This window comes from Dermochelys coriacea, chromosome 7 (assembly GCF_009764565.3).
Source record: "Dermochelys coriacea isolate rDerCor1 chromosome 7, rDerCor1.pri.v4, whole genome shotgun sequence".
NCBI classification, from domain to species: Eukaryota; Metazoa; Chordata; order Testudines; family Dermochelyidae; genus Dermochelys; species Dermochelys coriacea.
Window position 1 is genome coordinate 19827362 of NC_050074.1, and position 14747 is coordinate 19842108.

Genomic DNA, 14747 nt, shown 5'->3' on the forward strand with positions numbered 1-14747 from the left:
GGCACACTGGTTGTGCTGCTGCCTGATGCCAGAGGGTGCTGCAGATGGGGAGCACTTTCTGACAGTCTTATATATTCAAAATGCTGTGTAAACAGTAGCTTATCAGACCCTCACCACACTCTCTGAAGGGGGTAATTATTAGCATCTTCAGAAACTGAAATGATATCAGGTTAATACATGACTTGCCCAAGGTTACTCGCTTTCCAGTGGGAAAGACAGGATCAGAACTCTTGTGTTCTTGGCACCTAATGTTATGTTCAGTCCACTAGCTCTGCCCACCATCCCATGCTATAGCAAGTTCTAGATAAATGGACATGTACAGATGAGGGATCAACCGTTCCCTTAACTGTGCGGAGACATGGGAAAGGATCAACACATTGCCTGCTGGGTGGCCAGTACTATCAACCTTTAAGATATGAGTTTGTCTGCAATTAAGAATCATTCCATCTATCAGCAAAAGGGGAGCATGTCATTCTAAATAACCTTTAAAGCATGTCGCAAATAAATTGAACTCTTTGAGTCTGTCACTCTAAGACACATTTTCTAATCCTTTAGTCATTCTTGTGGCCCTTCTCTGAACCCTCTCCAATTTATCAGTATGCTTCTTGAATTGTGGGCACCAGAACTGGACAAAGTATTCCAGCAGCAGTTGAACCAGTGCCAAATAGAGGTGAAATAACCTCTGTGCTCCAACTTGAGATTCCCCTGTTTATGCTTCCTAGGATTGCATTAGCTCTTCTGGCCACTAGGAGCTCATATTAAGCCAATTACTCACCATGCCCCCCAAATCATTCTCAGAGTCACTGCTTCCCAGGCTAGAGTCCCTCATTCTGTAAATATGGCCTGCATTCTTTGTTTTTAGCTGAATATGTTTACATTTAGCTGTATTAAAACACACATTGTTTGCTTGTGCCCAGTTTATCCTCTGAATCAGTGACCTGTCCTCTTCGTTATTTACCACTCCCCTAATTTTTGTGTCATCTGCGAACTTTATCAGTGAAGATTTTATGTTTTCTTCCAGGTCATTGATAAAAATGTTAAAAGCATAGAACCAAGAACCAATCTCTGAGGTACCCCACTGGAAACACACCTACTTGATGATGATTCCCCTTTTACAATGACATTTTGAGACCAATCAGTTAGCCAGTTTTTAATCCACTTAATGTGCGCCATGTTCATTTTATATTGTTCTAGTTTTTTTAATCAAAATGTTGTGCGGTACCAAATCAAATACTTTACAGAAGTCTAAGTATATTATGTTAACACTATTACCTTTATCAACCAAACTTGTAATCTCATTAAAAAAAAATAAGTTATTTGACAGGATCTATTTTCCATAAACCCATGTTGATTTGCATTAATTATATTACCCTCCTTTAATTGTTTATTAATCTAGTTATATATTAGCTGCTACATCATCTTGCCTGGGATTTATGTCGGACTGGCAGCCTTATAATTACCCAGGTCATTCCATTTACCCTTTTTAAAAATTGGCAGAACATTAGCTTTTTCCCAGTCTTCTGGAACTTCCGCAGTGCTCCAAGACTTATGGAAAATCAACCTTAATGGTCCAGCAATCTTTCAACCAACGAAACCTAGTCAAGTTCACCAATGTGTCTAGGCCAGAGGTGGGCAAACTACGGCCCATGGCCAGATCCAGCCCATGAGACGTTTTAAGCCGGCCTGTGAGCCACACCATGCGGCTCAGTCCTGCTCCAGCCGGGGCGCTGGGTTGCGGGTCGCAGCAGCAGCTTGGCCCTACTCCAGCTGGGGCGCTGGATCAGGGCCACACCACATGGCTCAGCCCAGCCCCAGTTCACCAGCCAGGGTGCTGGGTTGGGGGTCGCTTCGGCTGGGGCACTGGACCATGCGGCTTGGCCCTGCTCCGGCACTCCAGCCAGGGCGCTGGGTCAGTCCCTGCTTCAGCCAGGGCACTGGGTCGAGGCCACACCATGCAGCTCCCAGAAGCTGTGGCATGGTCCTGCTCCGGCTCCTACATGCTCCAATGGGAGCTGCAGGGGCGGTGCCTGTGGATGGGGCAGCGTGCAGAGCCACTGTCTGCCCTCCGCATAGGAGCCAGAGATGGGACATGCCACTGCTTCTGGGGGTCACTTGAGGTAAGCGCTGCTCAGAGCCTGCATCCCCTGAGCCTCTCCCAACCCCCTGCCCCACCCCTGATCCCCCTCCCCCCCCCGAACCCCTCGCTCCCAGCCCAGAGCACCCTCCTACACCCCAAACCTCTCATCCCCAGCCCCACTCCAGAGCCCGCACCCCAACCCCAATTTTGTGAGCATTCATGCCTGCCATACAATTTCTATTCCCTGATTTGGCCCTTAGGCCAAAAAGTTTGCCCACCCCTGATCTAGGTCAACTCTAAAGGTTCATAAGGATCATCTGGCATTGAAGGGCTGTTTAATGGCTTGGGATAACTCAGGCTGCCTTGATTCTGGCTAGAACTACAGAAATAAGATCACCACCTCTCTCCCCTGTAATTTCACTCTTAAAACCCACCACAGAGGTGCAAATATTTCTGCACCTATTTTGCAATTGCTACCCCAATCCTGTTTTTTGAAAAATTGGCCCTTAGCACCTAACATAGTGAAAACTACAAACAGCTGTGCCGGCTTAAAAATCTGGGGGGGGGAACCCCTCACCTTTCTTCCTTTCTTTTTTTAAATGCACCATTAATTTTATGATTATTTACTCCTCTCTTTACACAGTTGTGAGTGAACAGAAACCCCAGGATAGCAAAAGCACAGTTCGCTCCTGAGCTTGGATTTATGACTCAAATCCAAATCCTATTAACTCTGATTGTAGCTGAACTTCAAAGCAACACACTGATGAAAAGCATTAACACTGGAGCCCTTATCCCTTGCTGTGTACCAGGGGCCAAGGTGCACCTCTGAGATTGCTCTGCCTCCAGGGGCATTGGGGGGGATGGCAAAGGGGACAGTCAGAATCATTTGGAAAACACCAAAGGCAGTTTGAGAAGAAAACAATTTAACTGATTAATGCCCTAGACCAGAGATTCTCAAACTGTGATCCGTGGACCACCAGTGGTCCACAAACTCCATTCAGGTGGTCCATGGATAGTTCCCTCTAAGGTGCGTGCCTGGGCAGCAGCACACAAGAGAATAAAGGGCCACCCACCTAATTAGTGGAGCCGTGCAGGTGTGGCTCAACTCATCAGGTGCCTGGACCCTGGAGACAACGCACATGTAAGGTGAGGTGGTGGCCTTGGGGGAAATGGGGGGTAGCTGGGGGGGCAGTGGGTTGAGAAGAGGGGTGAGGGGAATTTGGGATGTTCAGGACTGCAGCAGCCAGAGAAAGAGGCGACTTTCCCCAGCTCCTGGGCTGCGGCTGCTGGGGAGAGATGGGCCTCCTTCCCAGCCTCAGCTCTGTGACTGCTGTGGTGGAAGAGAGACCCCCTCCTCCTTCCCAGCCCCAGATTGGGGGCTGCCGTGGTGGTGGAGAGAGGGCATATCTATCACATTAGAAATGTAAGACTACTGATATTAAAATGTGAGTTGTGTGCTTTTATTTGTAGAATAACAAAAACGTTAATTATTATTAAGGTTTTTTTATATAGCGCCTTTATCCAAAGTGTTTTACAATAGTTAGCTAACGGTACAAACAGCATTTGGAAAGATCATTAAGCTGTCCGCCGAGACTCTCAGCAATTTTCAAGTGGTCCATGAAAAAAATGGTTTGAGAACCACTGCCCTAGACAACATAAAGGGGATTAAGGGTCCAATCTGGCAAAGTGCTGACCAACTTCTGGGTGATATGTAGCACCCTCAACCCCGAGCATTAAAGTCAAGGGGAGCCAGGCCTGCAGCAGAATCAACATGGGGCCCTAAGCTCTGAGCTGATGAGCTAGAAGGGTAATAAATCTTAGGTGCTCACATTTCTAAGAAGGGTCTGAATGTTACTCCTTTTAATGGATGAGCCTTCTGTTCAATTTTAGGGTCAAATCCTGCTTATCTTACTCATAGGAAAGTCTCACTGGCTTCTTTGTAAGTAGGATTTGGTCCTCAGTTTGTATCAGGAAGACAAGAAGGTGCAGGGTAGGTTGGCTGAGCATGATAAGGAGCACAGTGGTTGTCAATAAAAAGCCTGCATTTGCCCAGTTTCTGACCAGTGGAGTGTGAGATTCCAGCCCTCCCCTCTGCTTAGAACAGGAAATTACATCAGTGACCATGAGGTATCTGTTGGCAAATGTTGACATTCAAATGGCTCTTGCAATGATTTATTACTATTAAAATGTCAGACATGCTGGAGAGGAAGACACAATCCATACCTCATGGAGCTGACATTCTAAATAACCTTTAAAGTATCAGAGCCTATTTATCCTCACAACCTCCCTATCACCTAAATGTTGTTTATTCCCTTTTTTACAGATGGCGAAAATGAGAAAGGCCTTATATCAATGGGCAAAAAAGGGTATCCTTTTCAATTGTATTAGATCGGGCTTTTCAATCAAGGTTAGCTAATCTGACTGATCAAGATACTAAATGTACTAGCTGGCTATATTGTAGCTAGGCTGGCCACATTTTAAACATTATGGCTTCAGAGGCACTAGCCTGCATCTTGGTGAGCTTTTCAATCTGTTCTGTATTGGTTCTTATACCACGATTATCATCACAGTATGTTAATTGTGTGAAGCCAGCTGAGCTAAACATAATTGAAAAACATGCTTTTTGCCCATCAGGACAAGGCCAGAAAGATTACTTGACTCGCCCAAGACCACACAGTGAGCTGGTGGCAGGGATGGGAAGAGAGCCTAGAAGTTCTGATTCCCACATTTCTCTGGTCTTGTCAATGGATTTTTTGCATGCCTTTTTCCCTGTTATTGCTTCCCTGCCACGGCATGCCCTATTGATTATTATGGAGGCATGCTGGCTTCATAGGGTAGCAGGACAGACAGATAAGTACGAGTGGCAGCAGAAGGAGCAGTAAGAGGCTTTTTAAGATGCAGTTTTAAAGAGAAGAAGGAGAAGAGAGACTGAGGGGCAGAGAAGAGGAGGGATGATGATAATAATGTATATCTTATTATACAATTATATATTATAATGTTTATACAGCTTAAAAGGGCTTTAAATATGCTAATTAATGAAAGGGGAGAGAAAAAGAGGGCTGAGCTGGATTTCCCCAATACACACATGAGTAAACATACACACATGCAAATCTACACACACACACACACACACAGACAGACATTTCACCCCATATGTCTCTCTAGAGGGCGTTCTGCAAGTGATCATTAAGATTCTTCCTGCACACCCTGTCTGACGGCTAGTGAAGTTGCAGGCAGGAATATCTTTGAGACAGCAATGCGGAGCAACCATAAATTAATGCAAGTAGAGAAAAGAGAGGGGCCTCACCTCAAACGCCTGAATGACAGTAGCCAGCTGGGAAGATTTAAGGCAGGTTTCATCAAGCAAAGCCAAATTCCTATCAAACTGCATAATGTATGCTGTGTGGTGTTTGAACCTTGATTCTCTTGAGAGAAAAACATCGGCCACTTTTTGGTGTTCCTCCCTAAAGCCACCGAAAGAAAAGAACAAGCCAATAAGTAACAAAAAATGCCCCACTTCATTCTGGTTACACAAATTCTATTAATCAGCCCCATACCTGCTAACGCCATTAGAAGATCTCAGTTAAGGCCTGGGTTTAACTGTCAGGAAATGGACAACACTGCACTGAAGTGCTGGGCAACAGAATGGGCTGTGGAAGAATGGGCTTTGTCCGGGGCCAGTCCCCTTTCTGTAACTCTACTGACCGCAGCTATATATGTACATGCTGGGCGGAATGTCCTCTTTATGGGCTCACGTAGCTCACATTTCTCCAAGCAAGCTTTCCAATTCCACCAGGGTGAACAAGAACCTTTGCTCTGAGTGCTGGCGTTAGTGTGAGAATAGCTCCATCATTGGATCCCCTTCAATCACAGCTCACTCTCCTTACCCATGTTACAATTCCTCATCTGGGTACACAATTTAATCATTTACTGAAAGTGAATTATCTACAAGAGAGAGAGCCAGCCAAAAAGTGCAGTAACAGAAGGTACAGGGCTGCTAATGAGCAGAGGCCAAGGAGACGTCAGGGTAACAGAGATTGTGTGGCTGGTTTTAAACAGTGGCCTCGTGAATTTCAGAATGATCGAGAATACAGCAGAGGGACTGGCCAGCAGCTCTGGGAGTAACAGAGAACGCAGTGCCAGATGTGGGGAGAGGTACTGGGGATTCAGGGGCCTGCTTAGTATTTAAAGTCTAAAGCCAGTGCACATTTTCAGATTTTTCACTGCACATTTATTTTAGGCCCCTGGAACATCTACAGCAGCAAAAAGGATCGGGAACCCACCTTTCTTAATAGCATATTTAGCATAACCATTTACAGAATTGTTTTCAACCTCACTGTTGTTTACAACAATTCCCTTGGAAGATGGAAACCCACATATGATATCTCCTTAACTTTTCCTCTGTTGTGCACTCTGATTTCTTACTGTAGAACTGTTCAGGAGTGCTGCTTGCACTGTGCATACAGGCTTGTTACTATTATTTATTTATAATATATTTTGTGGAAGTCCTGAGATAGAGTGGTCTGTCACTGAAAGTGACTGCTGATTGGCTGGAGGTCAGTGGGGGTGGAGTTAAGGAGCTATAAAGCTTGCCCCAGCTTCTGAAAGAGTCAGATTAGCCTGGAAGTTTGGCTTAGACAGAGGCCTTCCATGGATTTCATAGATTTAGTCAGTTTGGGACTGAACTTAGTCAGAGGCTTGTCCCAGCTAGCTGATACATTTTGGTTTGGAAGCATAGCTCAGACAAGGACCTATCCAGTTTAAAAGACTTGCTCTAGCACTGAAAAACTTTGTCTAGGCAAGACAGAGACGTGCTTTATCCTGGTAAGATTTAGTCCAGCTAGGACAGTTTGGTTTAGGCAGAGACCCTCAGCATCCCTGAAAGATTGTGTTTAGCCTGAAAGCTCAGCCCAGCAAAGGCTTGTTCAAACTCTGAGTGGGTTTCTTTTATCCGGGAGTTATAATATTAAGAAGTTGCCATGAGAATTGCTCTAATTTATTTCAATTTCTATGAGTCTAAAATTTAACAAAAGATATTTTCCTATATTTTTTAATGCCTCTGAGGGTTTTTTAATGCCTGTTCCCCCTTCCTGGTATTTGAGTCTATCACGGTTCATACACATTAGACTGCTTTTTGACAATCACCTAGGGGACTCAACCAGATTGGGGCCCCAGTGGGCTAGGCACTGTACAAACAGATAGCAAATGACAGTTCACGCGAGATGGGCTGCACACATGCTGATTTATGGGGCTGCTTAGGAGTATGGGGCTGTATACAATGGTTTTTCATTGTAGGGTAGCACAGGAGCACTGAGATGTTTGTATTTTTGGGGAGGTAAAATAACAATACAGAAACATGGCATAGACAAGAAAATTCAGTCTCCCAACCTTACAGTGTCCCTGTAAGTTTACCTTCCTCAACATAAGAACATAAGAATGGCCATACTGGATCAGACCAAAGGTCCACCCAGCCCAGTATCCTGTCTGAGGACAATGGCCAATGCCAGGTGCCCCAGAGGGAGTGAACCTAACAGGTAATGATCACGTGATCTCTCTCCTGCCATCCATCTCCACCCTCTGACAAACAGAGGCTAGGGACACCATTCCTTACCCATCCTGGCCAACCTATGTGCAAACCCTGTTAAAGATGTTTAGCATCTTTTCTTTCTTCTGTTTGAATCTTAACCCTGTTGCCCATGGTTCTTCGAATAAAGGACAATCAAAATATTTTGAATATATTGAGGATCAGATGAGGCTATTAACTTGTCACTTACCAATTGAGGACTCTTTCCTCCAGCTCTCCCAGTATCTCCTGGTGTAGTTTGTAGATTTCAGGGATCTCACTCAAGCCCTGCTTGAGCTTCACCTCCTCCATCTCATTTTCATCCTCATCCCCCAGCACTTTCAAGACCTCTTCATGGAAATCCTGTGAATACATCACCTGTTACACAGCAGCTAAGGCAACAGATCAAAGGTTCTTTATGGCACTTAAACCATTACTATTTTTCCTTTAAATTCCAGAATTCATTTAGAAACAGTCAGGAAACTTTATGGGAATTACAAGATACACTATAAATACTGTATTAGCATATCGTGGGCAAAAGAGGAAGGAGAACATAGGATGCATTTTCTTTCACCCATTAGTTTCACAGTTACTGTAAATTCCAGGTTAAAGTCCACATACTGAGAACCCAAAACATGTAAAATTAAAAAAAAGATAGCGCCCTCCCTCCTCCAATCCCATCAGATTATTTTAAAAAATAAATTTGGGTACTTTTTGCTTTCTGGGGTTTGAGCCTTTAGGTTGCAGTGGGGTCACATTTTCAAGCATTTGTCGACTAGAAACTTCCTTTTTAAAAAAGAAAAAGGAAAAAAAAGAAAGATGTGAGTCTTGCATAACTCCATCAGTCCAGCAGCTGGGGCTTTATGGAAAACATCAAATATAGCAAGGCTTGTCATAAAAATTGCAAGAATTGGCAACACTGAATCAAATTCCTAATTTAATGAGGGAAGGATGGAGGAGATATAAATTAAGCAACAGAACCAATCATTTCCTATTTGAAATCCAATGTAATCAAGAACCACTTTTCTATAATAATAATAATAATAAATATAATATAATAATAAATAATAATGTATTTAGAAAATACCTTTAAACTCAATGTGGTTTAAATACTATATGCACATAGGAATAATTTCTCCAGAACTCAAAAGCAGCCATTCTAGTGTGGTATGTGACAGCTGTTTAACAGCATACTGCAAAATCATCCAACAGTTTAGCATTGGAAGTGAAGAATCACACATCCAACTGAAACAGCAGGGGGAATTTACAGTAGGTGTGCAGATTAGAAGATGGTCAAAACAGTGCTGCTAACAAATTTATATTCTTGCAAAATACGGCACAGAATCAGTTAGAGCTACCTTCATACAGAAATTGACTTTAAAATATATCCAGGTCAGAGTCTGTTTAGAAAATGAAGAAAATATAATACTACAGCATCACGACAGTACCTATTAGTACAGTATCATTATGGCATCCACTCTTCCCAATTAACACTGACATCAGGGTGCTTGATCATATTCTAGTTAATACAAACATCATGATAGAAAATACATATATTCCTGAAATACCATCATGACATGAAAAGAGATAAAAGAATGAATTAGATGAGAGAAACGTATTGTACTGGAGGCTCTTATTTTTCAAGAAAGGTGGGGGATCCCATATGTTACATTCACAAGAATACAATTAACATGCAACTCATCAGGACATGTAATATATGCGTAGCAGGATTTTAAGTGGGATGAGAAAATAAAATAAAACCTCTTACTAGGGAGTTTTCCAGGGAGAACTTCGAAAAGATCTTGAACACAGTAATTCTTATCTCTTTGTTGGTATTGTAAATCAAATTCCCATTGTTCTTTGTTTTCTTCTATAATTCGGAAATTTGTTGATATCTATTCATCTCTTTTGCATTCCCAAAGAATCTAACTGCACAAATATCAGGGCAATACAGTGGGCATAGACGGAGTGTCCATTTCTAGAGCATTTATGTGAGACTAAAAACAGGAGGTAAATCACCAAAACTGCTGAAACTGCAGGTAAATCACCTAAACATCATTATTTTATGAAACCCTGCGAAACAAGATATGGGAAGTCAGAGAAAATATAGCAGTCCACGATCATTCTACTGTAACTATAGAATGATGTAATTACACAAGGGATACATTTGGGGCAAGGTTTTAATGAAGTGACTAATTTTCTCATGGGACCATTAAAGATTCCTAATGCTTCCCCCAATTTTTCTTTACTTTAATACCACTTTGCAGCCCCCATTTTTTTTCAGCCTGAAGTCTCACAAACATCATAATCTACCCTAGCTCTCCTGAGGGGTTGGGTTGTTTTGCTGGGTAGTGCGCAACATCAGAGGTGACTGCCTTTCCATGGTAGGAAAGTAATTCCATTGTGTATGCATATAGTTTTGGAAGTACATTGTTATGCAAAGTACTATATAAATGAAAAGTGGTGGTATTGGATTAAATTCATCCACTAGACTCAGTGGAAACAAGGAACATCAGGGAAAAAGGTAGTGTATTATCTCTTTTGCTCAAGGTCGACTGGATGGAACTCCCTTCAGAAGCCATCTTAATGGCTTCAGAACTGATAATCTATCCAGTTATGAACTTTCTGAACTAAAATGCTGATATTCCATTGGAATAGTGTGTCCTAAGAATGCACAGCAGCAAAATCATGTTCTGTAGTCAAAAGGTGAATAGTTTGTTGTTTAGTGTGGTGAATCTTTACCCTAAATTAGTGTTACTGTTGTGTCTTGCCAGCTCAGGGGCTAGACGTCAGGTCTCCTATACAGTAGTGCAGATTATTAGAGAGCGGCAATCCTAGCTCAAGAAAATTCTAAAGAACAAAACTAGGGGTATTGCTGTGACACATAACACTTCAGCACCTAATTCTTCAGTATCACTACAACAACAAAACATTACTGGAATGAACAGAGAGGATATTAGGCAATTCAGAAATATGCCTGGAGAGCATCATGCAGAACTGTTAATGGATATAAATTCTCCTTTTTATTCCCCTGAAACGGATGTTAGGAGATGAGTCTGAGCCAGGCAGCTGGGTGTTCCTTAGTCTGGACCAGGTAGGGCTCTTGTGGTCAAATTTCCTGTTTTTCGCCAATGGGATCTTTATAGGTGAAATAACTGGATTCCACATTGTCTATGAAAATAAATGAGCATTTGGGAAACTGGAAGCACATTCCAACTCGTGATGATGGCAGGCGCTGGAGAGCCATACGGAATCACTTAAAAAGTTATTCAGAACTTTTCCCGATCCTTCCTTTGCATCCTAATAGACTAGGAAGTGTCTGGAGTTTTATTGCAGAAGGAGAGGTGGGAGGAGAGAGAAAGGGAAAGAAAGAGAGAAAGGGAGCACAATTAATTGCAAAGCCAGCTTGAAAGTGAGGCCTATTAATTGTAGAGTTTGAAAGCTCCCAATGACTACTCACAGAGCAGCAGTGGCAGATGTGGAGATTATAAAACTTCCTGTTTCATAAAAAAATTATCTGTCCTTATCTGACCTTCCTTTGCTTTTTGAGTGCGAGACTATAAAGCAAGGGGGCGCTCCATTAGCTCTTGCTAAAGATAAAGCTATCCAGACCCTTGCAGGAGTCTGAAGACAGCACCAGGAAGGAAATAGCCTGGTCAGTCACATAAGCAGATCCTGGAAAAAAATGCCGTTGACCACAGGATAGCCTGTTTCTTTTATTACGATTCTCATGATCTCCCCCTTCTCTCCTGCTCCCATTCCAGCATTGTTTTCATCTGTAGAAATATCTTACTCTCTGTGTGTATGTGTCTATGTAGGCCTTGATGATGTGCTGTCACCTACCACATGGGGTTGGCGGGGGGGTCTACTGCTGTGTCAGAGATCCAAGGGAGGCTTAGAATCATGAGACACCAGATTGGTTGCCCTGGTCACTGAAACTCAGTGTCTACAGAATAGGTATCAGGAGATAGCTTCCTCACACACTGCCTCATGAACGTGCCTCTTATCTGACCATAGCAACCACCTCTAGAGACAACAGGGGAGCTTAGCCTCCATGGTCCACTTAGTTTCTCTGCTGAGTGCAGTGTTGCCAATCAGAGCCAATGGGGTTGGTGGTTTTTGTGATGTGGATATCTGTCCCCAGGGAACTGGACTAAGACTACTTCAGTGGTGACTTTTAAAAGCTGAGTTATGTGTCCACATAGCAAAAGCTGTCACCCCAAGTGGCACTCATGGGGTAATCTTGTTGGAAGTCTCAGCAGAGAAGCCGTGGATTAAATGGGCCATAGAGAATGAATTAACTTCTCACCCATAGAAGTCAATATTTCAGGTTTTTGGTGGAGGTACATTTTGTGCACTGGAAACTAATGACAGTGGAGGACTGAAAATATTAGGTACAAATACTTAGGCTCCATCAATGCACAATTAGCACTAACATGAATGCATCAAAAAGAGCAGGGACCCCATTAGTGTGGGCTTTTTTGTAAGGCTGTGCTAAAGCACCTGAATCTTCTCAACCTGAGCCACCCTGTCTGACTGGTCCTGATCAGATTTTCTGTAGGGTCTGAGAAGTGTGTTAAGTTATTGTGTACTGATATGGCAGTGGAGACAAATGTGCACAGGGGATGGAAACTTAATTTCAATGCTGATCTTAGTTTAGGTTTTGAACTCAAGCCCCCAGAAGTGGAAGTTTAGTTCATGCATCCCGTAAGGCCATCAAAGCCCTTGTGCAGATGTAGCATATAACATCACTTATGTTTCAACAGTTTACAGATAAAGGTTAATCTATATCCCCTAGTGCAGTGGTTCCCAAACTTGTTCCACCGCTTGTGCAGGGAAAGCCGCTGGCGGGCCGGGCCGGTTTGTTTACCTGCCGTGTCTGCAGGTTTGTCCGATTGCGGCTCCCACTGGCTGTGGTTCACTGCTCCAGGGCAATGGGGGCTGCTGAAAGCAGCGGCCAGTACATCCCTTAGCCCACACCACTTCCAGCAGCTTCCATTGGCCTGGAGCAGCGAACCGCGGCCAGTGGGAGCCACAGTCGGACGTGGCAGGTCTTTTCCCTACACAAGCGGCGGAACAAGTTTAGTAACCACTGCCCTAGTGCATCCCATTAAAAAGGGTCTGGTGTCTTATGTAATTATTTGATTGCAACTCTTTTAGAGGTCCTGAAAAAACAGCCACAGTTCTATTTGTTTTCAAATTTGCTATTAAAAATATACTGGGATTTAGCTGCTAAATCTAGCTCACGGGGAATGTTTGCACCCGATATGAAGACTCTGCTCCACACTATCCTGACAGTGACATACAGAATACGCAGGAAGAACCTTTTAAAGCATGAAGTATTCCAGTGAGGGTTCTGTTGACACTGCACATGAGGAGACCAAGGATCAAATAAGCACAACCCCATTGATAGAATTAAAGCCCTATCAGTTAATACTGAGAAGTGTAAGTGACTTGCCCAGGATTACACAACAAGTCATAGCAGAGCTCAAAATAGAACCCAAGTCTGCATTCTCCTAGTCCAGGGCTTTAGCCAAAAGACCAAAGATTATCAGGGGTCACTATTCCAACAGGTTCAAACAAGCTGAATTCTGCTTTCGTCTGAACTCTCTGGTTTGAGACAGACGGATTCAGTATCCTAATGGTCCGGGTGAACCCACGCTGTGAATGTATTTCTTCACACACTACTGTGCAAACCGCAAGTTATTATTAAAAACAACATTCTACTTTTTTTTAAAATGATATATTAAACACATACACTGTCTGCCCATATCAGCTCATTCAGCTGACAGAAAAAAATGCAGTTGTTTTAACACTCCATGGGAAGCTGATTCTGCCGGGTGAGTTAATAGAAATGGCAGCAAGTTTTTTCCACTCAGAGACAATTTCCTGGCCTCCTGCCGCACTGTATGTAATGTGGTTGAATGTGCTGAGAAAGGAAGCAAGGGCTCAATAAAAAGAAACCGCTACGGTCATATATCTCATTCAACAATGCACTGCTTCTTACATCCAGCCATGAACAAGGATGAGTAAATCAGTCTGGAGAAGCTAGGAATCTTCTCCCACTAGATCTAGTAGGCATGATCTAGTAGCCTTCCAACATGTCAAACTTTTAGGGATTGAAAAAAAAAATTTTTTTTTCATTCCCTTTCCATTTTTAATTTTACAGCTTGCCTTTAATGAGAATTGCTGAGATGCTGCCAAGAACCTGTCCTGGGACAGCTTAACTTTGCCCATCCAAGAGGTCTGGATAGTTCACCTAAGTGTTAGAGATAGGCTTGGAAGTACAAACCTCCATGAAACCTGGTAACCGACAGGTACAAACACCCACGAATTCTGAGGCTGTTCCAACGTGGATCCAAATTTTACCTTGGGCCGCATCTCCAATAATTGTGAAGGCCAGCCCTTCAGCTCATGTAAATCATGGTAGCTCCATTGACTTCAGTGTGCTATCTGGATTTACCCCAGCTGAGGGCTATGTAGGTGTGATTTCAGTGCTGGTGAAAGGTGCTAGGTTAACAGTACTGGGGTCTGAACTGCTCTCTCTATCTGCAGAACCGGCACAGCACAGACGGAGACAGAGCTGGGGGAAAAGCTATTCAGAGCTAAAGGACAACACTGGCACAAGAAGAAATGGGTATAAAGTGGCCATGAATAAATTTAGGCTGGAGATTAGTTGAAGGTTTCTAACCCTCAGAGGAGTGAGGTTCTGGAACAGCCTCCCAATAGGAGCAGTGGGGCAAACAACCGAACTAATTTAAAGATGCAACTTGATAAACTTATGAACAGAATTATATGATGGGATTGTCTGTGATAGCAGGGGACTGAACTCAATGATCCAGGAGGTCTTTTCCAGTCCTATGTCCTAATGTAATCCTCCACCTTACCTGGAAGAAATGACTATGGGTAAGAGTGAAGATGGTCCATTCATTCTTTGGATTCTCTTTTGCAATAGCCAATTAGTACCAGGTGTGGTGAACATGCTAGTTCACTGGGAACCAGAATGGGACTTATTTAATTTAAACCACCAAACGGTGCTCAGAAGCTGTATCTATACTGGGAACATTTGGATCTGTAATTCTCCACTGGCGGACGAATGGTAGAAGC

At 43.2% G+C, this 14747-nt stretch overlaps 1 protein-coding gene across 4 annotated transcripts in view; it reads right to left on the minus strand.

Moving 5' to 3' along the window:
• FGD5 (FYVE, RhoGEF and PH domain containing 5) overlaps nucleotides 1-14747 on the minus strand; it is a 160105-nt gene that overhangs the window by 51136 nt on the left and 94222 nt on the right. For all 4 annotated transcript variants that reach the window (XM_038410453.2, XM_043519662.1, XM_038410454.2 and 1 more), the window contains exons 6-7: nucleotides 7852-8003; nucleotides 5385-5541 (exon numbers count right to left, since the gene is read on the minus strand). In XM_038410453.2, the coding sequence (XP_038266381.1) occupies nucleotides 5385-5541; nucleotides 7852-8003 (309 nt within the window). The remainder of the gene's footprint in view (nucleotides 1-5384; nucleotides 5542-7851; nucleotides 8004-14747) is intronic.